This window comes from Trachurus japonicus, chromosome 24 (genome assembly GCF_045865225.1).
Source record: "Trachurus japonicus isolate A0001 chromosome 24, Traja_1.0".
NCBI lineage: Eukaryota > Metazoa > Chordata > Actinopteri > Carangiformes > Carangidae > Trachurus > Trachurus japonicus.
Genome location: NC_140930.1, coordinates 20,834,263 through 20,859,761, shown reverse-complemented (window position 1 = coordinate 20,859,761; position 25,499 = coordinate 20,834,263). Strand labels below are relative to the sequence as shown.

The 25,499-nt window shown below is 45.8% G+C and overlaps 1 protein-coding gene across 1 annotated transcript in view; it reads left to right on the top strand.

The window, feature by feature from the left end:
- The first annotated feature begins 712 nt into the window (after window positions 1–712).
- rev3l (REV3 like, DNA directed polymerase zeta catalytic subunit) overlaps window positions 713–25,499 on the top strand; it is a 92,987-nt gene continuing 68,200 nt past the window's right edge. Inside the window, exon 1 of the mRNA XM_085771748.1 lies at window positions 713–1,372. Within this exon, the coding sequence (XP_085627874.1) occupies window positions 1,234–1,372 (139 nt within the window). The 5' untranslated portion in view covers window positions 713–1,233. The remainder of the gene's footprint in view (window positions 1,373–25,499) is intronic.

Genomic DNA, 25,499 nt, shown 5'->3' with positions numbered 1-25,499 from the left:
GCCTTTCGGTTTATATGTTGTAGCTAAATTGTATTTGTTTAGATACCTGCTCAAAGTACACAGTGAAAATCAGTAGAGCCAGCCTGACTATTGACTTAGATCACTAATGTTATTCTTGTCTCCAGAGTACAATATAATAGCCAAGTGAATGGCAACAATCAAAAAGTGAGACAAGTAAAGAGACGTACAAATGAAGAGATACAAAGGCTATGTCTACAATGTGTGTGTGTATTTTAAGGTTTATGTGATATAGTATGTATTTGATGAGAGGTTTAAAAAAGTATAGTGGATATTCATTATGTATAGTCGAAGGGAGAATGTCATAAAATAATTAAAATAAAAATTATAATGTTTTCCTATCAGTGTAATAAAAAGGATAAACATAAATAAACCATATGACTAAAGTATGCCATAATAATATTATATTATACCAGACTATAATATAAAATGATGCAGATTGTAGGCTACTGTTGATAAATTATATGTCGTGGTGTTATGACAGAATAGTGTACATTATTTATATGATATAAAATAACTTTGTTCCATTCTAGTAATATGACATGAGCATATATCAGGTAATAAATACAATTTAACGTATTTTGCCCATGTTTTGTATCATTACGCCCGTGGCTTTTATTGTGAAAATCCTCAGCGGAAGTCCTGATCCTCTGCATCCTGAGCGCCTTGGAATCCGTCGCAGGTTAGCTAACGTTAGGCCAGCCTGTTATGGAAGGAGAGGGAGCACAAGCGAGGGGCTGTCTGATTAAACGGGACTGGCTGGGACTAGTTCTGGGACGTGATTTGGAAAGATAGCGCTACATACCGGAAGCCCGGGGGAGCGTTTTCCTGGCTGAAAACAAAAAACACTACAGAGAGAGTGGGGTTAGAAATCACGAAGGAAGACAGCCACAAACATGGACCCGACAGCAGCTGCACGGTGTCGGACAACCACCCGCCGCCGCTGAGTTGAGCTCGTGCAGCCGCAGTTGGACTTCAACGGCCGCAGCTTTGTTCGCGTTTTTTTTTTTTTTTTTTTCATGGGACACAGCCGGGCTTCCCCTCCGCTTCGTCGTTGTTTTAACCCAGTGACAGCACTCCCCTCGGTTGGTATCTACTGGCCGCCGAGGTCCCTGCATCTTATGGACTCCTAACAGTAGTTTCTTTGCCCCCCCCCCCTTGTCGGTCGGTCGGTCGGTCGGTCCCTCTGTTGACGGACGCGGCAGGCAGTCAGTCATGTTCGCCGTGCGCATCGTCACCGCAGACTACTACCTGGCAAGACCCGTGAAGGACCTGGATGTCTGCTACTCTGAATTCAGGGAGAGCGACGTGAAGAGAGTGCCGGTTGTGCGGATATTTGGAGCAACACCCGCAGGTTAGTCAGCTCCGTGTTGTTTTATTGTTGTGTCTCCGTGTTATTGTTGTTGTTATTATCGGAGGTAATGGTGGCTGTGCTCTGCTCCGCTCCCCTCTCCTTCGTGCAACAGCACCACGCGGCTTGTCGTTACGTGGTCGTGGTGGCTGCTGTTTGAACACAGCGCGCATAAAACAACGTCCGCGCTGTGTTTGTTGGGAGGAAACCTAACGGGTGTAGTGTGTAAAATGACAACAGGAAGATGACTGGGGTGTTGACACGCTGTTTTCAACGCGGTACTGTGTGTGCACCGCTGCTGCTGCCGCCTCGTACAGGAGACTGTCTGCAGCCGAGGGAGACCTCCTCTGCTGCCCCCTCCTCTCCCTCCTCACACGGCTCGGCTTTGTTTTATCTCCCCCTGCTCCATCATGGCACGGTGGTGGTGGTGGTGGTGGTTGTGGCGGACACCGCTGGCACCCACAGGGGCTGGACTTCTGCCTCATGAGGCATTCACGGACAGATTACTGTCTTGTCTTTATTGTGGTTTTATTGTGCTTATAGCAACCTGTGGAGTGTTGACACGCTGGACCAAAAAAAAAAAGGCCAGCTTTCCTCCATTTTTTTCCTGCTTAATAAAAGGGAAAAAAGAGAGAGGGAACAATGAAAGCAAACCTTTTTCACCACAATAGTGATATTTAGTGACTGCAGCAATGTCAGCACCAGTAGAAACAGTATGCTGCTGGCAGAGAAAGAGTCTGATTTAGTGGCTCTGCATAAGTATGTGCAGTACAATGTGAAAAGGCAGAAACCATCATGACAGCACATTAATATGCATGAAATAAGACCTGGGGAGAGTCATGCTAATTGGACTCATTCTCAGGTTGTGTGAATGAAATGCATGTTGACATTACTGACCACACTTATCAAGAAAATGTCATTGCTTACAGATTGCTCCATTTTGTACATGTTGTACAAAACAGATATGATTTAGTGTGTAGCTGAGTTTTTTTGTTTTTTTTTTACTGAGCTTTGGCGCATCCCCTGCTCTTTAATAAAACCATTACAGCCAAACACTCTGGGTACCTTAATCCTCCTGCTGAAAACAATAGAATCATTTCCTGCACAATGGCACAGCATTAGCATCCTTGCCAAATCCTCTTGTGCTTGCCCTGCTCCTCTTCAACTCTTTTTTTTTTTGTCAGGAGAAAACAACATTGCAGGTGATTGTGTGTATATTTTAAGCACATTAGTTCACAGTGGGAGGAAAATGGCAGTCAAATCTGCCCCCCCCCCCATAATGTGCCAGTGCTCCTTCGCAGGACAACCTGGAATGTCCAATGGGATGTACCTCAGGGAGGATTAAAGGCTTTCGAGCAGAGAAATGAAGGACGGTGGGTCGGGGGGGTTAGGATGTCACGTCTAATTTGGTTCTCGTCATAAACCGGCAAGTTCCCATGCAGTGGTGTTTGATGTGCATTGGACATACACATCACACACACATACACACATATACACACTCTCACACTGCAGCAGTGGTAGTCTGGGCAGCTTGTCAATTGAATGTATGCTGATCAGCCACTCATCAACACTGATTCCAAATAATAATAACAATAGTCAACACAATGTTGCATTTAGGGTCTCAAGCAGGGCGTTACCACATCTGCTGATATCCAATTCACATTATGATGCAAGACTGTAATAAAAATGTGAACAATATTTCCCATGTCATCATGGTAAAATGCCATATCATTGCATTCAGTGTTTTTTTTCCTTCTTCTGGTCTTCAGTCTCCCATTTTATCTCAGTAGTGTGTTTTCTTAGATTGTCGGGTGGCTCCAACAACACTTAATTGTATAGGTACCGTAAAGCAACAGTTCCTCTGTCATAGCAACAAAAAATTAATATCATAACAGTCTGTTCGCTTTCAAGGGTCATGCTCATCTGTAAAATATCGAAACTGGCCTCCATATAGTATGGCAGGAGGGCACGGCATATGGCATTTCACATCAGTCAATATCAATAATATGTAATGATATAATTGCTATAAAGACTTGGAGAAAAAATTTTGAATTTCACATAATTTCTGAAGCAAGATTTTTCACCTGCACATCCTTAGCAATGCTGTGCTGCTGCCTGGGTAATGTGCTTTGTTTGCATGTTTGGTCATGCAGCGTAGTTTCTGTGCTTCTTTCCAGCATGGACTCAGACTGAGATACTGGTTCTGACCGACAACAAACATGTTGCACACTCCAAAGAGTGGGTGCAGCTAAAGTATTGGGATTGATGCAGTTGAACAGCACACCTGGTAAATGATTGGCTGTTTGCATGTCACTTGTAGTGCATGCTTCATTATCATGTTTAGATGTTTATGAGCTAGGCAGGGAGCACACCTAACTACCAGTCTTTCTATTCTATCAATTTTCTTATTGCTAAACTTGTTGAGTCTATTTAGAGTCTGTCATACACACATTGCTTTGGCTTTATCTTTCAGTCCTGAGATACAAGATTTGCAATTTACAACTAGATAAAATCAAGAAAGTTTTCTCATTTCAGACACTGATTCCAGGGAATTTTTTGGCCTTTGTTTGATACATGACTCAGATTAACCCTTACCTACGCCAATCTTTTAATCAAATAACTGATTAATCGATTAATCATTGCAAGCCTAAACCACACTAAAAGGAAATGTAGCATTTATCAGCCTGGGTTACATCATTGTAGGTGCTCAGACTATGGGTCACTGTGACTGTGTCCTGTGTCATGTCAACAGTTTTGTGCCTCTACCTTAATTCTCTTTCGCCGAAATCACCACTATCACCAAATGGAGGTATAGTTAGACATATGTAGAGGAAAAGTATGTGTGTGTGTTGAGGTAAAACTGCATTTTTCATACCCAAACAATCGCTGTACACTTGGCATAGGAGCCAAAGTAAACAGGAAGCAGATTAGTCGCACAAAATGCCACAAAAGAGGCTGCTAACAAAGACAACAAGGTCAGTAACGCTTGTAATTGGTTTTCCGTCTTGTTTTCACCACTGGTAGTTGAGGGTGATGAGACCAAATCAAGGAGTCACTGTGTCTGTCTGTGTCACGGTTTCCAGAGGTCTCAGCTTCTGCCCCTCCCGTCTATAACACACCACCCTGTGGAGTTTTCACAGTAAAAAGAGGTCAGCAGCGTTTCCAAAAGTGTCGATTTCAGGTGTTCAAAAGCTCCAAACTCCAAATTGAATTTTTCCACTGAACTTTCGAAATGTCACAGAAGGAAAACTGCTGATGTGAAACTTACCTACACAGTTAACAGTGACAGGAGAAACTACATAGGCAGCACTCTAATGAACTTGAATGGGTGGGATTGTTGTCAACATTGCTCTTGGCTAAATACTGACACCTCTGATTGGTCATGAGTCCTGTCACAGATTTTTAACTTTAAAAACTTGGGGCAGAGTTTTCCTGAGTGTGCACACGCAGCACTTGGCATCGTCTCTCTGTTGCGTGTGTGGTTTGAATCAGAGTCTGTGTTGTTTCAAGTTGCATTATTGACAACACAGCCTGTCTGTAGTTTGTGTGCCGTGGTAGGAGACCCGCATATTTGCCTGGTTGGACTCTCCTTTTGCTCAGTTTATGTATCACTTGTGGCGAGCCGCAGCCAGAGTCAGCTCTGCGTTTCCAGAAATAAAATTACATCACCATCTGGAACACATTGAAGCAAGGCAGGAATCTCTTTTTCTTTCTCTGGAGCTCAGGATCAGGCCACACCCACCATCAAGAATTAGTTTTTTATATTTACTGTTCCCTGCGTGTGATTTTTCCTATTGTTTGGCCTGAGGGGGAAGCAGCTCACGAGCGGTTCTGCTAAATGTGTGTCGGCTTTTATCACATCAGTGTGTTTACCCCCGGTGTAAGCAGCGGTCAGCAGCAGTGCATCTGCACCATGTGGCTCTGGCTACAACCGCCACCACCCCCCGGCCTCATGCTCCCTGTCCTTTCCTGACCCATGCAAGCACACCCCCACTCCCACAGCCAGTGTAATTTGATGCCACACTTGTACTTTTCCTCCTCCCCTCTCTTTGTTAGCATTCAGTGAGTGGCCTGCCAACGTCGCACTCTTCCTATACCTGCATTCCCATCCCATCTCTGACGTAGCAGAGGGGAGGAAAAAAACAGAAAAGCCTTTGTTGTGAGAATCACACTCGTGATCAGAATTGCAATATGCGTATTAAGAAGTTGGTTTTGATAAGCTCCCGGGGCAGGAAACATTGGGGAATTGCTGTCGATGCGGCCGCTGCTGCTCTGACAGCATTGATCTAATGCCGACTAGCTCGGTCCAGATGCGCTGACAGGCCCTGGGCCCCCGTGACTACAGGAGGCACAGTGTTTGGTTCCTTGCTTTGGACATGCACACTTGAGTGTTTGGTGTGTGTGTGTAAGAGAGAGAGAGAGCGGGGGGAGAGCATGACCAATTGACCTGAATGACAGGGCCAAGAAGTGAGGCACAGTGAAGAATAAAAGCGGCCTCCCCACCCCCGGTTTAGATCTCTCTGGGGGCCCTCTTAATGCCATCTGAAGGAATTCCTCCCGGATCCATTAGAAGGATAATAGGTGGACTCGAACAGGCCCTGTGGCTCATTAGGGAGGTTATTGTCCACTCAACTGTTTACCTTCCTTCCCTTCTTATCGGTTACTCAGGTTCAATTATCCTCCTTTAACCACTGCTCTGGTTGCTTGTAATTGATTTATAATGAACAGAGATGTCAGTTTGTTGATATGGCGTCTCTAGATCTCCCGTCCTCACGATTTTCCAGTTTTCTTTCGGGGAGTGTCTGATGAGGGATCCGTGTCATTTCTGCAGGTTTATCAGAACCACATTGATGACAGAGAGTCACAAAACATTGCTCTACACTAATTCTCATGCTGGTGTTTTTGATCACAGATGGCAGTGGACCAGCTTGTTGTCAGGTTAAATAAAAGGTAGCCATGTTTTATAGAATTTCTTCTTCTGGTATATTGAAATCTCCATGTGTTACATGCAGGTTTACCGACTGTTCAGATTTACGTGTTAGTCAGGAATGTATAAAGAATGACAGAGCTTGATCATGCTAGCATTTATAAGAGGAACATTTCCGACTGAAATCAGTTTCAATAGAACCGTCTCAATCTCTGGATCCACGTATAGGCAAGACAAGATCGGTTTTGATGAAACTTAACCTGAAAACTGTTGATGATGAGAGCTGGAGAGGCCAAAATGGGGGATGCTGGGAGGTCGGTGTGGTCTGGACTCTGGATGCATCAGTCTGATTCAACACATCATCCTCGATAGTGTAGTGTCTATTAGTGTTGTCACGATACCAACATTTTGGTACCGGTATCGGTACCAACATGTTTTTCGATACTTTTCGGTACTTTTCCAAATAAAAAGAGAACACAAAAAATGTCATTATTGACTTTATTTTAATAGAAAATCTTAGAACTATAACATATGCATCAGGACTGAACTCTTCCTAAATTAAATCATTAGTGGTCTGTTTAAAAATGATTATCAACTGCGTTATTTGAGGTCTGAAAACACTGCATCATTTTTTGTTATTTTGACCAGTTGTAATTTTTGGGAGAAATTGTTCTCAGTAGTTTATAGAATGAAACACAAACGTTCATTTTACACAAACACACACCTATTGTTTCCCATATGCAGCGCCACAGAATCAAGACCAAGCCCCTCCCCCCACCCTCCCATCAACGCAATATCGCTCCGTTAATTCATCTCCGCGTAGCGCTGTTCACTCACTCACTCACAGAGAGAGGGAGAGAGAGAGAGAGAGACACACAGAGACAGAGAGCATGCCAGTGGTGATCCGCGGTAAAAACGAACTTATCAACCAGCTGTTTGCATTAATTAACGAGTCTGTGGCGGCCCGTCTCTCTCGCGCACACACACACACAGACACACATAAACACAGGCACATGGACAGGTGGCGCTGTAACGGTAATAAAAAAAAAGCACCTTGCTTCGTTTGTGACTCGCTCACTCGCTCGCCTCGGCTCAAATTACAATGCGGCGACTTCACGCGGCGACGTCACCGCTGCCGGCGGCGCAAAATGAAAGTACCGGTCCCATCTAAGCGCAGTATGGTACCGTTTTAAATGCGTCAGTACCCCGGTACCACTCTAGTACCGGTATACCGAACAACCCTAGTGTCTATAGAAGATGTCACAGGATGTGTGATCACAAGGACAGGGGGAGAGAGACCTTACAGCCAGATTTGTCATGTTAAGTATTGGTGTTCTTGGCCATTTAGACTGTGGAGGTGAGCACCAGTATGTTACCTAAGTGGAATATGGAATATGATTTGTGATGTGATGATGTGTGATCTCATTCTCTTGTTATAAATACATGTAGAAATTACATTGATAATGGTACTGTCTACCAAATTTCTGGTATGACATCCCTACTAGTCTCTCCTGCACTCTGTGCCTGTGGGAGGGGCTTCAGGGTGAAACAGAAAGCAGAGCGGAGGAGAGGAGCGGAACATCACTGTGAATAACAGACAGCTGCAGCAGCAGCTCTCACACTCAGCTTGGATAAAACGAGTGCACATGCATTAGGTAAAAAAAACACACATTTTCTTTGCTTATACTTTGGGAGGGTTAGGGGATTCAATTGTGAGGGTAGTGCATGACCCCCCCCCCCCCCTCCAATGCAGTGGGCTGGGAAACATTGATCAGTATGAACCCAGCAACCCCTCCGGCCATCACATGGATACACACGTCACTTGGACCCATACAGTTGTGTGTGTTCATCTGTCATCCAGCGTAACAAGCATACTGTTACAGTCGGCGGCCAGAGTGGGGATGTCTGAGACCACCGCCCCCAGTCTGTGTCCGCTATGTTCACTGGGTTAGTTGCCTCTTGCCTCCAAAGGTTTCCAGTGGTCCTCAGCAGAGCAGTTTGATAGATGCTCTTAAATACACAAAAAGGACACAATAAAAAGTGATGCACTTGATTGGTAATTTGTGACTTTTGAAGTTAAACCAACACTAAGGAACTTTTCAACCTTCATATAATATTTTCATAACTTTTGTGATGGTACATCGACTTACAACAGGTTGAATGACACCTCTGTCATGGCCTGAGGGGGTCTGTATCATTATGGTCTCTATCGCCTTCATTGGCACTAAGCAGCTTTGAGGAGCATGGTAGGAACCCGGCTCTCACTTAAGTTTCACTTTAACTTTCGCAAGTCACGACGAGGAAGGAGCAGCAATGCGGCACCTTTCCGTCGGATTGTGTATGTGTGTTTACTGAGAAATGATCCGCTGGAAACAGAAACTTAGTTTCTTAGTTAGTTTCACCTGCTGGCACAAACAACAAGGCGCCAAGCAGTCAGAGGGTCCTAAAACTCATGACAGGATGTCATGGATGAAAACATTTTCATCATGGAGGTGGAAAACTACAATATTTTATGATACAACATGCCCATTCTACAAGAACACAAACTGAAAAAAAAACAAAGTACTGTAGCCTGACAGAAGATCAACCTCACAAAGACAAAAGGGATCTGTTGTGGGGCGGTGCGTGGCGCAGTGGTTAAGGCGGCCGCCCCATGTAGAGGCTACAGTCCTCAACGCAGGCGTCCCCGGTTCGAATCCCACGTCGGGCAGACCTTTCCTGCATGTCATTCCCCCTCTCTCTGCCTCCCCCTTTCCTGTCTATCTATACTGTGCTATCAAATAAAGGCAAAAAGCCAAAAAAAAAATATACTAAAAGGGATCTGTTGTTAAAGGACAATTCCAGGCGAATTCAACTCAGGGGTGTATTTTCATATCATTTTAGGTCTAAAAGAATGAATCTGAAGATTTTCAGTTTAATCGCTCCTGTTTTGCGGTAGTTGCGTCTGTCCGCGCATCGCTACGGCAGCAATGAATGGGAGTGGATGTAAGTTCCGCTGTTTAGGCTGTTTCCAGCCCTCAAAGCCGCATTTTTTTTCCACAGACAGCGTCAGATGGCGACTCAAACATGCACCGAGAAGTTTATTTACTTCAAGCAAGCCGACATGTTTGTAAAAGTCGATCTAATTCAAAGTCTCCCGGAGTCTCGCGCGAGCCCGAAGTTGCAGTGCTGGTGTATTCAGGTGCAGTAGGAGCTACCGCTTGTGTCATAAACACAGGAATATCAACTCTTTACTTGCTTGAAGTGTACATTTTTTTCCACAGACAGCGTCAGATGGCTACTCAAAGATGCGCCGAGAAGTTTTTTTTACTTGAAGCAAGTAAAGAGTTGATATTCCCGTGTTTATGACACAAACGGTAGCTTTTCCCACTGCACCTGAACACACCGAGCACGGCAACTGGGTCTCGCGCGAGACTCCGGGAGACTTTGAATTAGATCTAGTTTTACAAACATGTCGGCTTGCTTGAAGTAAATAAACTTCTCGGTGCATGTTTGAGTCTCCATCTGATGCTGTCTGTGGAAAAAAATTGCGGCTTTGAGGGCTGGAAACAGCCTAAACAGCGGAACTTACATCCACTCCCATTCATTGCTGCCGTGGCGATGCGCGGACAGACGCAACTACCGCAAAACAGGAGCGATTAAACTGAAAATCTTCAGATTCATTCTTTTAGACCTAAAATGATATGAAAATACATCCCTGAGTTGAATTCGCCTGGAATTGTCCTTTAACATTTTAATCTCACTTTATACACGGCTGTTATCATGATAGTTTGTGGTTCTCCAGTGGTCTCCAGAGACAGATCGGAGACGTCAAATGAAGCTAAACCGCATCGGAGTCAGAGACGGATCCAGTGGAAATTGGGGGTTAGGCTTATACCTTCATGCTACGTCCAATGAACAGTTTAAAAGATGAGACCGACTTTGCCTTTGTCCATCAAACTTTCAGTTCCCTGTCATTACCCGAGTGTAGACGGAGGCCTATGTTTTTAAACCAGATTTATTAACCTCACCCTGAGTGTCTTGTAGGACATTAGACCCCATAGGCTGTGATGAAGCAGGTTGGAGTTGTTGTTTAGTTGTTGTTGTCCTCCAGTAGCTGCATGCCAGATGGCTTTGCCAGTGAGGTAATGTGATTTAGTTCATCTCCATGGTGCGATAGATGCCCCCTCGGTAAGAGAGGAGTGGAGGGATAACAGGAAGTATTTGTCTTTTGATGGAGCTGTATTAAAACGCCAGCGTTTGATGTGAAGTGCCTGCTGATGCAGAGGCCTGCTGAGGGAGGGCCGCTGTTTGTAAAGTAGTATACTCCGGCTGCGCCTCTTCTTCTTTTTTTCTCTTTCTTTTTTTTCCAAACAGGTTTCTGTGATGTGGTTCTGTGTGGTCTGAGGAGAGAGGCCCGTGTTGGCACGTGGTGTTGGGTCATTTCAGGTCCTGTGCTCAGTGTCGGGGCCCTTCCACTCTCCTCCTGCACTATTGTCCCCACAGAGAGAGAGAGGAGGGGCCCTCTGCTTTGTCCATCCATGCCTGTGAGAGAGGGAGACTTCCCACTCTGTGTTCCCTCAGGGCCTCTGGCTCTGCTGCAGGAGAACTCTGCAGTGTTTCAAGGCAGATTAAGACCTTGTTTAAAAAGAATGAAAGAATTTGGCAGGCTGAGGAAAAGCTTGAATCGCTGCTGGAGGGGTAGAACGCTTTGAACCCGCCATGCTGCGCCATTCAACAGGGATGTTAATGAGGCCTGTGTGTGTGTGTGTGTGTGTGTGTGTGTGTGTGTGTGTGTGTGTGTGCGTGTGTGCGTGAGCCTGTGTGGTGGTGGTGGCTGTGCACATTTGCACGAATGCACACAGAGAAAAACAAGGTGATCAAGTTTTTATCTGTAGCGTTTTGTGGGTATATCTGCAAATTAGGGTACAGTAGTAGTGCCTCCTGTTAGAGCTCGGGTTTATCTCTGGATTTTATTTCCTGCGTGTGATATGAATTGCTGCTTCTCTTGTATAGCTCTGGATCAGACCTGGTTGAGAGCTTTAAATTACTGAGAGAAAGTATTGTTCCCCCTCTTATGATGGAAACCTGAAAAATGTTAATCGCACCTCAAATCTCAAAACAAGACAATGCTTCCGTCTTTCACAAGCTCACCAGATCTCTCTGTATAGATTTCTTCGTCTAGCCTATTTACTTAAAGTCAGTGCATTTTTCGGTACCTGTGCAAAGTCCACTCTTCCTCTGGACAGCTGGAGAGTGGAGACCATCCCCTGCCCCGTCTCTCTGCTGCTGTTTCTGTTCAGTGTGAGACTGCAGCGGGAGCGGAAACAGTGTTTGATCAAATTTGAGTTCCAGAGCTGTGTACAGTCAGTTTGAGGGCAGGCTTATTAAAACGGGGATTGGGAGGGAAATTCTGGAAGCCCCGGTCTAAAAATAGCACGGCTTGTGTGTGCGTGTGTGGTTTAAATGCAATCACAGTTGTGTCTTTGCAGATAGAAGGCAGGCTGGTGGTTGTTGCTGCTGTTTAACACTGTCTCCGGTTGATTCCTGATACATATTTGGTAGACATTAACTATGCCACCTTCTTTATTACTTGAGGAGTGGAGTGATATGTCTAGACCTGCTCAGTTCTGTTCGTTTCCGGTCTCTGTTCTGTTCTCCGACCGGCAAGATGTGCAGTGAATATCAAATTTTATCTGAACTGAGGAAAGGAGGACAGGCGGTGCTGGGAAAATCTCTCGTGTTGTCTGGTGAGAGATTGCTGCCCCCTTATCAGAGAGCAAACTGTGGACACACACACACGGCCTCTTCTACCACTGTGGCAAGTGGCAACCACTTCTCCTTGTGAAATCTGCAGCATCTCTCTGCAGGTTGTCCTGTCACGTCAGGGTTTGCAGGCAGGGCTTTCTTCTCCCCCTCATCATTATATACTTGATGCCTCACTATGAAAATGTGAAAACAGAATTTGCAAATTGCAAAGCAAGCCACTATTCCCCTCCCTGGGAGGGAAACCCCAGAGGAGTCCACACACGGGTCAGTCGCCTTTAAGGCTTCTCAGCTTGTAGCCAGAGACTCAAAGATTTACGCAGATGTAGCCAGAATCAGAAATGAATTTATAATGTAGAGAAATTGCAGTAACCTACAAACTCTATGGAGAAGAAACGTGGCATGTATTTGCCTATATTAGTTGCCAGGCTCATGAAGTACAGGCATTGTACTGAGAAAAGGCGCAAATGCAAAGATGGAGACTCAATATTGCATAATTTAAATAAATAATTGTCATTAACTCTTTTTTGTTATTTAAGAGTCAGTTTCTTTAATCCAGTCCAAGTTTTGTGAGTTTTCCACTCTGGACACCAGCAGCCTGGCAGAGTGAGTGTGTGCAGCAGCAGCAGCCTGTAGCTCGTCACTGTGCAGAGACTCGTTTGGGTCCAAACCTGCGCTGGAGCCAGAAAAACAGCCCAGAAGTTGCTGGAGGGAGGAGGTGAAGAAGACATGGCTCCAAAGAAACACAACAAGCACATTTTCCATAATAGCTGCTGCAGTCTGAGGAGAATAGCAGTAACTGGATTGAAAAGGTGTCTGTCTCTGTGATCAGCATCACAGATATTGTGGCTAGTGTTTTTTTTTTTTTTTTTGGTGTGTGTGAGTGAGAATCTCTCTGCCCGTGTGTCCTGGTCGCTGCTGCAGGCACCCCAAGGGTTTCCCCTCTGCCAGTCTGTTCTCTCTCTCTCTCTCTCTCTCTCTCTCTCTCTTCCTCTGCTGTACTCAGCCTCCACTCCTTCTCTTCTTTTCTCTTCTCTTCTTCATTCCTCCACATTCCTTTGTTTTACTCGACATGCTGTTCCAGTTTTGAGGATTTTCACTTTCTCCCCCTCAATGGCATCAGCATTTCCTTTCATCTCTCTGTGCTGTCCCTCCTCCTCCTCCTCCTCCTCCTCCTCCACCTCCTCCTTCCACATTGTCCTGTCCTGCCTCTGCAGCAGGAGAGTTACTGCACCGGGGCAAAGAGAGTGTTTACAACTGGAGCTGCTTTGGCCTTTGCCCTGATCCCGTCAACCCCTCCCCACCCCTCTTTGCTGTCCTCATCAACTCGAAGCCTCACTCTCCCTTTAAACCCTCCTCTGCCCTCCACACCCACCTCTTCCTATCTTGGGGCCCCATTCCCTTGCATGCCTGAACATTAAGGATGGTGGCAGCCATTGGTTGGGGGCTAATAGAGGTGGTGTAAGTTAAGTGGACAGGTCCTTTTGTCGGGGCAGGTGTAGGCCAGGGTTCACTCAGTCCACACTTTTAATTTCAGTCCCTTAATCCTTCTAGCTGAATGCCGGTTATAACAGAAGCACTTATATGTGGTCGTCTGTTTGTAGTTGTGTTTGTTTGTTTCTGTCTCTCTCTCTGGGATTAATTCTGACATGGAGCTGTTACCCAGGAGACGAGATTGTTTTCATGTGGCGTGGAGGATCAATGATGAGATGTCACACACACAAATACAATCCTGAACATGTCAGTGTGTAGTGCTGCCTATTTCTTAGAGTGGTTGTGTTTCAACACCCACCCCCCCCCGCCTCCTTCCTGCCGTCTCCCCTCCCTCCTCCTCTTCATAGTGCTTCGCTGTAGGACTTCTGTGTGTGTGTGTGTGTGTGTGTGTGTGTGTGTGTGTGTCTGTCTTCTGGCCCTGCCCTGCTCCTACCCTCCGGCTGTGCTTGGCCTACATGGCCTTCACTGATGCTCCCCATATTTCTGCACAACACTCAGGCCAAACAGCCCCCCCTCCCCTCCTTTCTCTCAGCCTCTGTCTTTACTGCTAGGAGGAGGTCAGTTGAGATTATATGGGAATAAAGTGTCCTAGTTCACAGGGTTCTTCCTGTAAAACTCTCAGCCTGCTAATTACACTGCTCTTTTCTCTCGGTGCTTTTTGTCTGATTTGTCGCTCTCCCTCTTTCTCTCTGGCTTTTCCCTTTCTTCCTCTTCTCCGTTTGTCTCCTCTCTCTCCCTCCTGCTCTCTCTGGCTCTGTCCGTCTCATCTGTTTCTGTCCACACTGTAAAAGCCAATTTCTTGTCTTGCTCTGCACAGACCCATCGCCTCCCATCTTCTCGCTCTGCAGCTGTTTCCCTTCAAACATTGCACACATTTAAAGTGGATTTCCAAAGTGCTGGCTAAATGAAATGCAGACAACTAAAGAGTAAGATTACATAACCAGTAACTTTAGATCCGCCAGTTCACGACAGCTTCCCACCCAGTATGAGACCTCAGCCATTTTGAATGAATGGATTTATCTCTTGTGTGTCTGTCTGTCCACCTATCTATCTGTCTATCTCTATGTGTCTGTCTGGTCTGGTCTTCCTTCATTCATTCCTTCTCGTCCCTGTGCTGATTGTGTTAAAGCCATGTCGGTGATAGACCCCTCCACCCCTCACTATCTCTCTTGCTTTTCACAGTTTGGAAAGAAAAGACCATAAGTGAGAGTGTGAGTCATTAGTCTGTCAGGTCTGATTGGAAAGTCTTTTGGAAATTGTAAGTCACAGACTGGGTTCTTCGTTCTTCATCGGTAGCGAGGAACCGCTTGTCCTGTTGTCCCCCGCCTCGAATGCTGACTGATGAACAGAGTTTTTTTTATCATCGCCACGATATTAACATTTCTGACAAACACAAAACACTGACTGAAATGTGAAGTTGAATGAAAATGATGTGCATGCCAATGCTGTCACACAGGGCTTTCAAGGTTTCCATCCCTGACCCAGTTAGACCGGTCGTAGCTGCTGCCTCCATCTGCACCATCTCCTCACCGACCACACGGCCGCGGCTCGGTACGATCGCTGTCCAGACCAGCCAGCACCGTAGCGCGGCCGGTCCTCGACTCTGGTGTTGATATTCATTAGGGATGCAACAGTTCTCTGTAAAATCGGTACGGCCTGCACGGTGCAATACGCTCTTGGACCGCGGTATTTCAGATTCAGCGTCCATCAGCTCTTGCTGCTTTACTATGGAGTTATTTTTGTCTCATTAATATCTGTAAACGCACAGAAGGTGATCTACAAATGTTCCTTGGTTTGCACACGTGTTTTGCTATCCACAAAGGGTGATCTACAAATGTTCCTTGGTTTGCACACGTGTTTTGCTATCCACAAATACAAATTTCTAATTTGTAACTTGTATTTTGGTTTTTACAAATAAATGTGTATTTGTAAATATATTGTATATTTGTAAATGTATAATTTTCCATTTGTAAAAACAAAAAAGCCATTTGTAAAACCGAAAATTCTGTCTGTGAAGTGTGACTCTGCATTTGTGGATCACCAATCACACACACGCATCTCTTTCCGCAATGACGTATTTCTGAGACAATCCTGCCGAGATCCACACAGAATCCACAAACTCACAGCTGCTGATTCACAAAGGGCTGCTCTCCTCACCAGGAGGGGCAATGTTGGCGAGTAGCTGAATGAAAACTAACGAAGAAGACTGCTATTGGTTTATCTCGAGAAATTATTTTAATTCCCACTGTTAATGCGTCACTTTATTAAGTTTTAATGTTTTTTCATGCGATAAAGTAACTGTTAAGACCCCCAATATGCGGTTAGTTTATCCAAATGACGCCTCTTTGGAAGTTTGCTCCGCCGTTCGCGGAGCAGTGAAGCTCCATCTGTGGAGCAGCTAAGCTAGGCTACCACCGGACGAGCGGTCTATTACAGAGGCTACAGCCGGGCTGCTGTGGTGGTCGGCCGGCTAACCTCCGCTGTCATCCAGGTCTCCCCCGGCTCGTTTTTTCCCCCGGAATGATGAAGCTGGTTAGCCAGCCCACCGCAGCAGCCCGGCTGCTGTTTAGATCTGATTAGATGTTTAGATGTTAGACTGTTTAGATCCCCAATATGTGGTTATTTTTATACAAATGACGCCTGTTTGGAAGTTTGCTCCGCCGTTAGCCTAGTTAGCTGCTAACTAGGCTACCACCGGGCGAGCGGTCTATCACAGAGGCTATAGCCGGACTGCTGTGGTGTTCGGCCGGCTAAGCCGCGGCGTCTTCTCGGGGGAGAAAACGAGCACTTCAGTAAACCAGTTGCTGCCTCTGGATGAGCAGATCATCACAGAGGAAGCAGCCGGGGCTGCTGTGGTGGTCGGCCGGCTAAGCCGCGGCGTCATTACAGGGGATAGACCAGCCCCAACCCGGTTGCTGCCTCTGGATGAGCGGATCATCACAGAAGCAACAGCCGGGCTGCTGAGGTGGTCGGTCGGCTAATCTGCGTCGTCCTCCCAGGGGAGAAAAGGAGCCCATCAATCTACCGGCAGTTTTTTAGAGGTTTACCGCCGGCTGGATGAATTATTTTTAGGAGATACATGTTGTCTCATTCGAGTGGTGTAGTCTGTAGGCTATATCAACAAACAAAACTATTTAGTCTATGATGGGCTATGTACAGTCACCACCGCTTCAACAATAAATAAATGTTTTACAATGAAACGGTCAGTCAGTTGACATTAACAATGCAGGTCGTTTTCTCCCCTGGGAGGAGACCGCGGCTTAGCCGGCCGACCACCACAGCAGCCGGGCGGTAGCCTCTGTGATAGACCGCTCGTCCGGTGGTAGCCTAGTTAGCAGCTAACTAGGCTAACGGCGGAGCAAACTTCCAAACAGGCGTCATTTGTATAAAAATAACCACATATTGGGGATCTAAACAGTCTAACATCTAAACATCTAATCAGATCTCAACAGCAGCCGGGCTGCTGCGGTGGGCTGGCTAACCAGCTTCATCATTCCGGGGGAAAAAACGAGCCGGGGGAGACCTGGATGACAGCGGAGGTTAGCCAGCCGACCACCACAGCAGCCCGGCGGTAGCCTCTGTGATAGACCGCTCGTCCGGTGGTAGCCTAGTTAGCTTAGCTGCTCCACAGATGGAGCTTCGCTGCTCCGCGAACGGCGGAGCAAACTTCCAAAGAGGCGTCATTTGGATAAACTAACCGCATATTGGGGGTCTTAACAGTTACTTTATCGCATGAAAAAACATTAAAACTTAATAAAGTGACGCATTAACAGTGGGAATTAAAATAATTTCTCGAGATAAGCCAGTAGCAGTCTTCTTCGTTAGTTTTCATTCAGCTACTCGCCAACACTGCCCCTCCTGGTGAGGAGAGCGGCCCTTTGTGAATCAGCAGCTGTGAGTTTGTGGATTCTGTGTGGATCTCGGCAGGATTGTCTCAGAAATACGTCATTGCGGAAAGAGATGCGTGTGTGTGATTGGTGATCCACAAATGCAGAGTCACACTTCACAGACAGAATTTTCGGTTTTACAAATGGCTTTTTTGTTTTTACAAATGGAAAATTATACATTTACAAATATACAATATATTTACAAATACACATTTATTTGTAAAAACCAAAATACAAGTTACAAATTAGAAATTTGTATTTGTGGATAGCAAAACACGTGTGCAAACCAAGGAACATTTGTAGATCACCCTTTGTGGATACCAAAACACGTGTGCAAACCAAGGAACATTTGTAGATCACCTTCTGTGCGTTTACAGCAAGGGGGCAGTTGTCGGTCTGAGAAGTGAAGCTCACTTCCGCGTTCAAAAAACTGCAATCCCCTCGAATTCCTCTGGGGGCTGGTGTCAGAAGGGAGCATTCCCCATAGACCCCCATGTTAAAATCGCCGACTTTACATCCTCAGTAAACATGTTAAAAGCCTGGTGTCAGAACGTTTTTTCGTCTCAATCGATAGTTTCTACCCCCGCACACACTCTGAGGGGGGTGAATTTTTTTTTAACTCTACAGTTTTACTGTTATTAGGTTAAAATTCTGGCCAATCAGGGCGCGGAAACGTTGAGTGACAGGTCTGAGCAGCTCCGTGGACAGCTGCTTCGAGGCCAGTGGGCGGGTTCTCGGCCGGCCAATCCAACATGGCGCTGTTCAGGCCGCCATATTTGAGTCACAAAAACGACTCCCCAAAACCAATGGGTGACGTCACGGACGCTACGTCCATTCTTTTTACAGTCTATGGTTTACAGATATTAATGAGACAAAAATAACTCCACACTTTACAGGCAGCTGTGCCGTGTATGTGTGTGCCTGGCCGTTTAAGGCGAAAGCCCGCCCCCGCGAGTTGATGTCCAATCACTGTTGAGCCTCCACACACTCACAGTGACTCCCCCCCATCACACTGAAAGTGCTGCAGCTCACACACACACAGAAGAGGGGGGAAAAAAAACAAACAGGCGGCAGCACGAGCGGTCGCTGATCGCAATCGCGGGGGAAATTAATTAGTTATTAGCGCGATTTAGCACATTTAGCTTTTATTAGAGTTCCAGCAGGACTGCACACTGCATGTGTGTGATCGCGTGTCCGCGTGCCCGCGTGTCCGCGCGCGATAGAGAGACCGAGGTCGAGCAGGAGTTGACTGACAGGGATGAGAGGTGGTGAAAGGCTGTTAGAAAAAACACAATAGACTAACTCCTTCTTTCCCAGTGAGAGACTGTGGCTGTCAGCATAGTGACGGTCTTCCATGACGGCAATATAGCGAGATCTCTGTTTGAAAGTGGCTTCAGAGTGTTCACCTATTGAAAGACTAAAGGAGTGTGCAGAGGGAGGAGCTAGGGGCTGTTCACAGACAGTTCAGGTGTGTGTGTGTGTGTGTGTGTGTGTGTGTGTGTGTGTGTGAGTGAGAGAGATAGAGAGAGAGGAGAGCTATATTATAAATATTATAAATTATAAACATTATTTTGGGAGAAAAAAAAAGTTCTCTGCACAAAACACATACCGAAACCGTACCGAGAACCGTGGCCAAAAACCGAGGTACGTATTGTACCGTGGGCTACCTGTACCGTTGCACCCCTAATATTCATGAAGATTGATTTATCTCTGCTTTGTCTGCCTAACGAACGTCTGGCATGAAGCACAAGTTACCAAGTCACCATCTGGTCAGCCTCATCCTGTCTGCTCCAGTGACTGGCTCAACTGCACTGTCTGTCTCCTCAGCTGAGGGAGACGCCAGGGAGAGCTGGCACCGAGGTGTGTGTGTGTGTGTGTGTGTGTGTGTCTCTGTTCTCCGGCAGGCTCAGCTTGAGCAGCAGGGGCACGCTGGCATCAAAGTGGTCATTAAGGAGGAGCGCAGAGCTCATTGTGCTCCCCAACAGGAAACTGGGGCAGGGTGTCAACGAGCCATCCTGTCAGAAGTTACCTTTAACACAGGTGAATTGTAATGGAACTCGGTCTAAATTTTACTGCCTTTCTGAGGTTTAATGTACATTTGTTTGTACCCATGAGTTCTGATATTACCAGTAACATCGTATATGTTATATAACATTATCCACCGGTCCATGTATTGATTTTTCGCCGGCTTCGTTGTAAACAAATAGGACGAGACGAGTGTTAGCAAAACAGTGGAAAAGTGACTGGACTTGGCGTAGTTCCCCTCTAACAAGACCACCACGATAATGCAGGCAGAGCTCCACTTATGTAATATAGTGAGAATTTTATTTTTTGTATTTAGTTTAGTGGGAGAGCTTTAATGTGGAGCCCTGTTCTTGTTTTTGTTTTTTTTAAGATATTGTTGGGGCATTTTTTGCCTTTTAATTGACAGGACAGCAGAGAGAGAGACTGGGAATGACACGCAGTAAAGATCAGTACAGTCGGGTATCGACCTTGCGATCACTGCATTGTGCATCATCAACATGGGATGTACCACTTGACCACTGAGCACCACATGTTAAAGACCGGGTAAACCAAATTCAGTAATTTTCTTCTTATCATATTAATTAGGCCTTAAATGTGTCCCTCAAAACATGTAAAAAGTATTTTTCCCATTCATCATTTCCTTGAGGAGCTAGGCCTCAGAGACTGTTCTGTGTGCAGGTTTAGAATGGGCGGGCTTAAATCGATGACCGCTTTACGTAAAGCGGTCATACTCACATAAACCCGCCCCCTGCTCTGCTCTACATATAAATACATTCAGCCAACTGACTTCAGAGGATTTCCGTCCCACTTGCTCTTCAGTCTAGCTGAAACACGTGCAACAGCCAGCTAACTAAACGTAGCTCATGTTCACACACAGGGGAGACCACTAGCCTACTGTGTTGTTCCATAAGGAGTTAGTTTACAGTGCTAACGTTAACGTATTCACACCGTGATAAACAGCAGTCACCGCGGGGAGAGAGGCTGACTCCTCCGGTCTCACACACCGAGGATCCCTCACGTTACACACACACACACACAACAGCAGCAGCAGCAGCTACAACACCGTCTTTTGACCAGAGTCTCCCTCATTAACACACTGTCCGACCAAACAGCCTCCTCTCATCCACACACACAGGAGACCAGACCAGCCATACTGTACAACCACGGACGGAAAACACCGTAAAAAGAAAAGAAAAGAAAAAAAAACTCCGCCGTGGTCTCAGTCCACCACACGTCTGAGCGGACACACAGCTGATCAAACCATTTCTTACCTTCACTCTGGTGTCTTAAACAGGCAGCAGCAGCAGCATCATCCAGCACCAACAGTTTATTAATCCACCGATCGATATTATTCCCGTTTTGATCGTTTGTCGCGGTCTGCCCGTGTCCTCCGTTTGCATTGTGTGAAGTTTTTAGCCGCGGTAGCAGCCGTAGCCTCCCGGCTCCACTGTGTTGTTTCCCCCGGTCTGTTTCTGATCCTGGCTCCACCGTGTTGTTTCCCCCCGGTCTCCTCCCACCGGGACACGGCTGCTGATCAGCTCGGACGCGGTGTCACGGCGCCGGGCGGTCTGGACCGGGTCTGGACTCGGTACCAGGTCCAGAGATAATTCACTGTCTCTGCTACTGCTTCTCCTGTCAGGACACTTGAAGCTAAAGCTAAGCTAACGTTAGCTAAAAACTTTATTTATTTTTTTCACACAATGCAAATGGATGAAGCACGCTGACCGGTAACGAGATGTAAACAGAGCAGCATGGTGGATTATAACCTGTTGCAGCTGGATGACTGCTGCTGCTGTGACTGTTTTAGACACCAAGAGTGAAGGTAAGAAATATTTCCTGAAGGTTTATCAGCTGTGTCAGTGCTGAGGACTGGGGTGTGTGGTGGAGTGTGTTTGAGGTCACTTTCAAAGACGTGTAGCCTACATGTGTAGGTCTTGAATCAGAGACGTTCAGTGAAGTCCAGCTCTGCTGCCATGGGGCGTGGTTTCTTTGCCTGCAGCATGACCATATCGCGACACGCCCCCACCGTCGGAAGCAGAGAAAATTGCTCATTTATTGACAACTTTGATGCATTATTTTATATACTTAACGACTTTTTTAGTCCTCCAAATTTGACAGAGTGGTTAATAATATGTTTTCCTGTGGTATTATAAACTTAAAACACATATTTATTCTTGGTTTACCCGGTCTTTAAAGTATAAAATGATCCCAGGTACATTCTTGGCTCATGTGTAGGGGTCTGGTGCAATAAGATGATGTAACCTGACTGTGTGAGCGGTGGACAGTGCACAGCCAGCAGATCCTATTGGAGCAGATACTTCTACAGATGACAATTTATATAATATTCGATCTGCATTTGATTAATCTGTTTTGCCTATTAATTGGTCTACAGTTGTATTCTCACATTAAAGTCCTCTTGTTCATTTTATCTCACCAACTCTGTTTTTGATAACACATTTATCTATGAATACTGTATGTGATGGACTTTGACTGGATGTTTCCAGTTTTCCACCAACCAATTTAGTTACCTGTCTTGGGTCCAGGTGTGTTTTGTTTGCTGCAGCCTGGAGCCCCCTCAGGCTAGTTCAACATGATATGAGGAAAATCTGCATGTGCAATAATAGCTTTCAATATTGGAATGAGCGCTGGTATCAACAAAAACATTAGTTTAAAATCTTAAGGACACCCCTCCCTATTGATACCTGAGGACCGGACACAAAACCTTTCTGTCGGATGGAAGTAGTGTTTTTTTCATCCTCTCTCCATAAGACCTTAAGAACTGTACAGGAGCCGTGCAGGAAGACCTGCAGCTTGCTCGAGACTAACCAGGCTGGGACGTCGTCTGTCCTCTCGCCTTGGCTTGTTGCTCAGGCCCACAGCCAGGAGGGCCGGCGCATTTGTCCGGCTTTAACGAAGTCCAGACACAGTCGGAAAGGGAGAGTAACCCAGCACAGTTTGAGGCTTGGACCCAGCTCTGCCTTCTACAGCATAAATTTGTGTTTTGGGAAATGCTTTGTCAGTAAGCCATAATTGTGCAGCCGTAATTGGAACCATCCTGAAATAGTACGAGGAAATGACTCTTTATGTATACCGAGACTCAGAATGTGGTGTATGTTAATGTTGGAGTTTACATTTCACTCAAGGAGCAGGAAGACATTTGCAGTGGACAGTGTCGGTGATTGTTAGGAGCCCCGGGTGTTGTATTACAGTACACTAGACTACAATAAGGCCCTTTTGACTGGGGTGCATAAGACTACACTATGCCCACCCGGAGCTGCTGCTTAATCTACACTGAAGATTAGAAAGATGGAAACTTCATCACCGGTGTGACACAATCAAATATATTTAAAAAGACCCTGAGGAGTTTGTTTTTGGTTATAAAAGAGTCTCATATTAATATGGATGAATCTACGTTACCCACACTTGTTAATGGCTCCATTTCGATTGTATCGTTTTCTCTTTATAGTTATTTTGATATTATTTTTCAGTGGTCGACTCGTCCAGCATTTCCTAGTTCCGGTTTCCCGGACGCTGCCCAGTGGGTCATGGGAATAACGCTACCGGATCACTAGTTGGCATGGTTTATGGTCGGAACTACGACGGTATCTGATCGTCTTCGAACCTCCGACTTTTGTTCTTGATGAATGAAAACATTTTTGGCAAATGCTTTCGCTTTTGTCTGCCTTGCGCCGGTCCAAGAATTTCACCGTGCGCACGGAGGCTCATGGGAAATGTACTCGTAGTCCCTTTAATGATTTCTGAATGGGTTCTTAGGTGAGACTGTTGAGGGTGCTGCTGTGTTTTCACTGGAAGCGACGCAACACCAACACTGGAAGGCCGAACCTCCTCTTTCTATAACTTCTTGAACAAACGCAGTCAAGTGGTCGGCTTGGCAACAGACGAAGCAGCAGTCGGATGTGTTTAATCAGTGTTGCCGGGTGGGGGTGGGGGGCGTCACAGTCAAGTTCTGTGTTGTGTCACTCTCAACCCCACAGCCATCATCAGCATCACCCTGTCAGTGCAGCAGGGCAGGAAGACTCCGTGACGATCCACACTTTGGAAGCGATGCGCTTGGTTTGAGTGTCATCTGCAATTATGTAATTGCAGAGGTTTGTGTGGACGGACGCCTGCTGCCAGAGTATCACACCGTGATGAAGGCAAGGCAAGGCAAGGCAATTTTATTTGTATAGCCCGTTTTTACAAACAGTTTGTCTCAAAGGGCTTTACATGGCATCGTAACAACATCCTCTGTCCTTAGACCCTCACATCGACTGAGGAAAAACTCCATGGAAAACCCTTTTAACAGGGAAAAATCGGAGAAACCTCAGGGTGAGCAACAGAGGAGGGATCCCTCACCCAGGACGGACAGACGTGCAATATGTTGTTACAGACAATGAACACTGCATGTCTGCTCTTGACAGTCCATTGAGAATCCGTCATTCACCCTATAGGAGCTATAGAAGCATATAGGCTATAGATTCAGTGCTGGTCTGCATTATGATTTTTTTTTAAAAACAGGCAACATAAAGCCCTCATTCATCTGTAGATTCCCTCCCTCTGCCCTCCAGCTGTAATTTCAATGAGCAGATGATGGCAGTGAATCCATTAGAGAAACTGTGATTTAGCGGGTTGTCGCCCTCCTCTGTTCACTCCCCCTCTCATTGCAGTCAACCCCCCCCCTCAGACACACACAGCAGCTTTGTTCATCTTCTTGCTGTGTGTATCTATATATCCCTGCATGTCCGACTTCAAGGCTGACGTGATGTTTGTGTCACTGTCCCACAGTAAATGTTCTGTAATCTTTCTTCAAGGATCTCAGTCTGGGAACTGCGCTCACTAACGTTTACTGGAATCCATCTGGACTGACCCCAACATCCTGGAGAGACATAATCACACACATCACCAGCAATTAACTCATTAGAGCAGTGGCAGAGAATATGAAGGCTGGTGCCAGTGACGCTCCTCTGGCAGAGGGAGCCGTTGATTGGCCGCTGTCGTCATGCAGAGCAGTCGTTCCTGCGTGGAGCTGACTATATTTATATATTTGTAGGGGTAAGAAACAAAAAAAAACAACAAGAGACACTTCCAATTCCATCAGCAGGCTGAAGGATCTGTGTGGGTGGTGGATGTTTGTGTTTTTCTGTCTAGACATCTGTTTTTTAGACCAGTACCTATCAGCAGAAGACTTGCTGCTTGAAGAACAGATTTGAAATGTAGCCCCCCTCCCCCTGGGCCGCAAGGAGGTGGAGAGGATGTGAGCAAAATAAAAATGCTTTTTTCTTTTTCTTTTTTTTAATAATGAAAAAAAGCTTTTAATGCAGCTTAGCTTACGGTGGTGATTGCTCATACTCTTCTGATACGATGTGTATGTGATAAATAATAGATTATATTGTGATATGACTCATGCTTTCATATAAGTTGTATTATATTTTTAACTCATTGTACAGGTGCAATATCTGAATCACAGGGGCTGTATTTTAGATAAAAGTTGTGCCAACATTGTTCAGCTGCTTGCTACAGGCAAATCATATTCTGTATACGTGACAAACATATGCAAAACAACAAGTAAAATGCAACAACAACCATTCCAGCCTGCAATTTTATCTTGTAATTGCATATCACAACATCAGCCGAAAACATCTCAGTACAATTTTATTTTGCATATGAAAGTGTGAACCCTGTCCCACCATGTATCGTATGTCTATTGTGATATTTGGCATTAACATCAAGGTGCACTTTGGCACTTTCCTCTTGCTGTCTCTGCCGTTATGTTTGTGTGCAGCATGCGCGACTGTGACGTTGGCTCTGGAAGTGGTGGGAGCTCAGTCTCTTAGATGTCACACAGCTCTCCCTGGGCTTTTTTTTTTTTTTTTTAATTAATACCAACACTGGCTTCATTAACATGTTCTTCCACTCCTCCCCGTGGCAGCTGTCTGTCTGATTACAGACTCACAGTCTCGCTACCCCCCCCCCCCCAACCTCTGAGAGGGAATGAGAGAAAAAAAAATGAACTCAGTGCACCGTGTTCACGTGTAGAGCATACAGAGCTGCT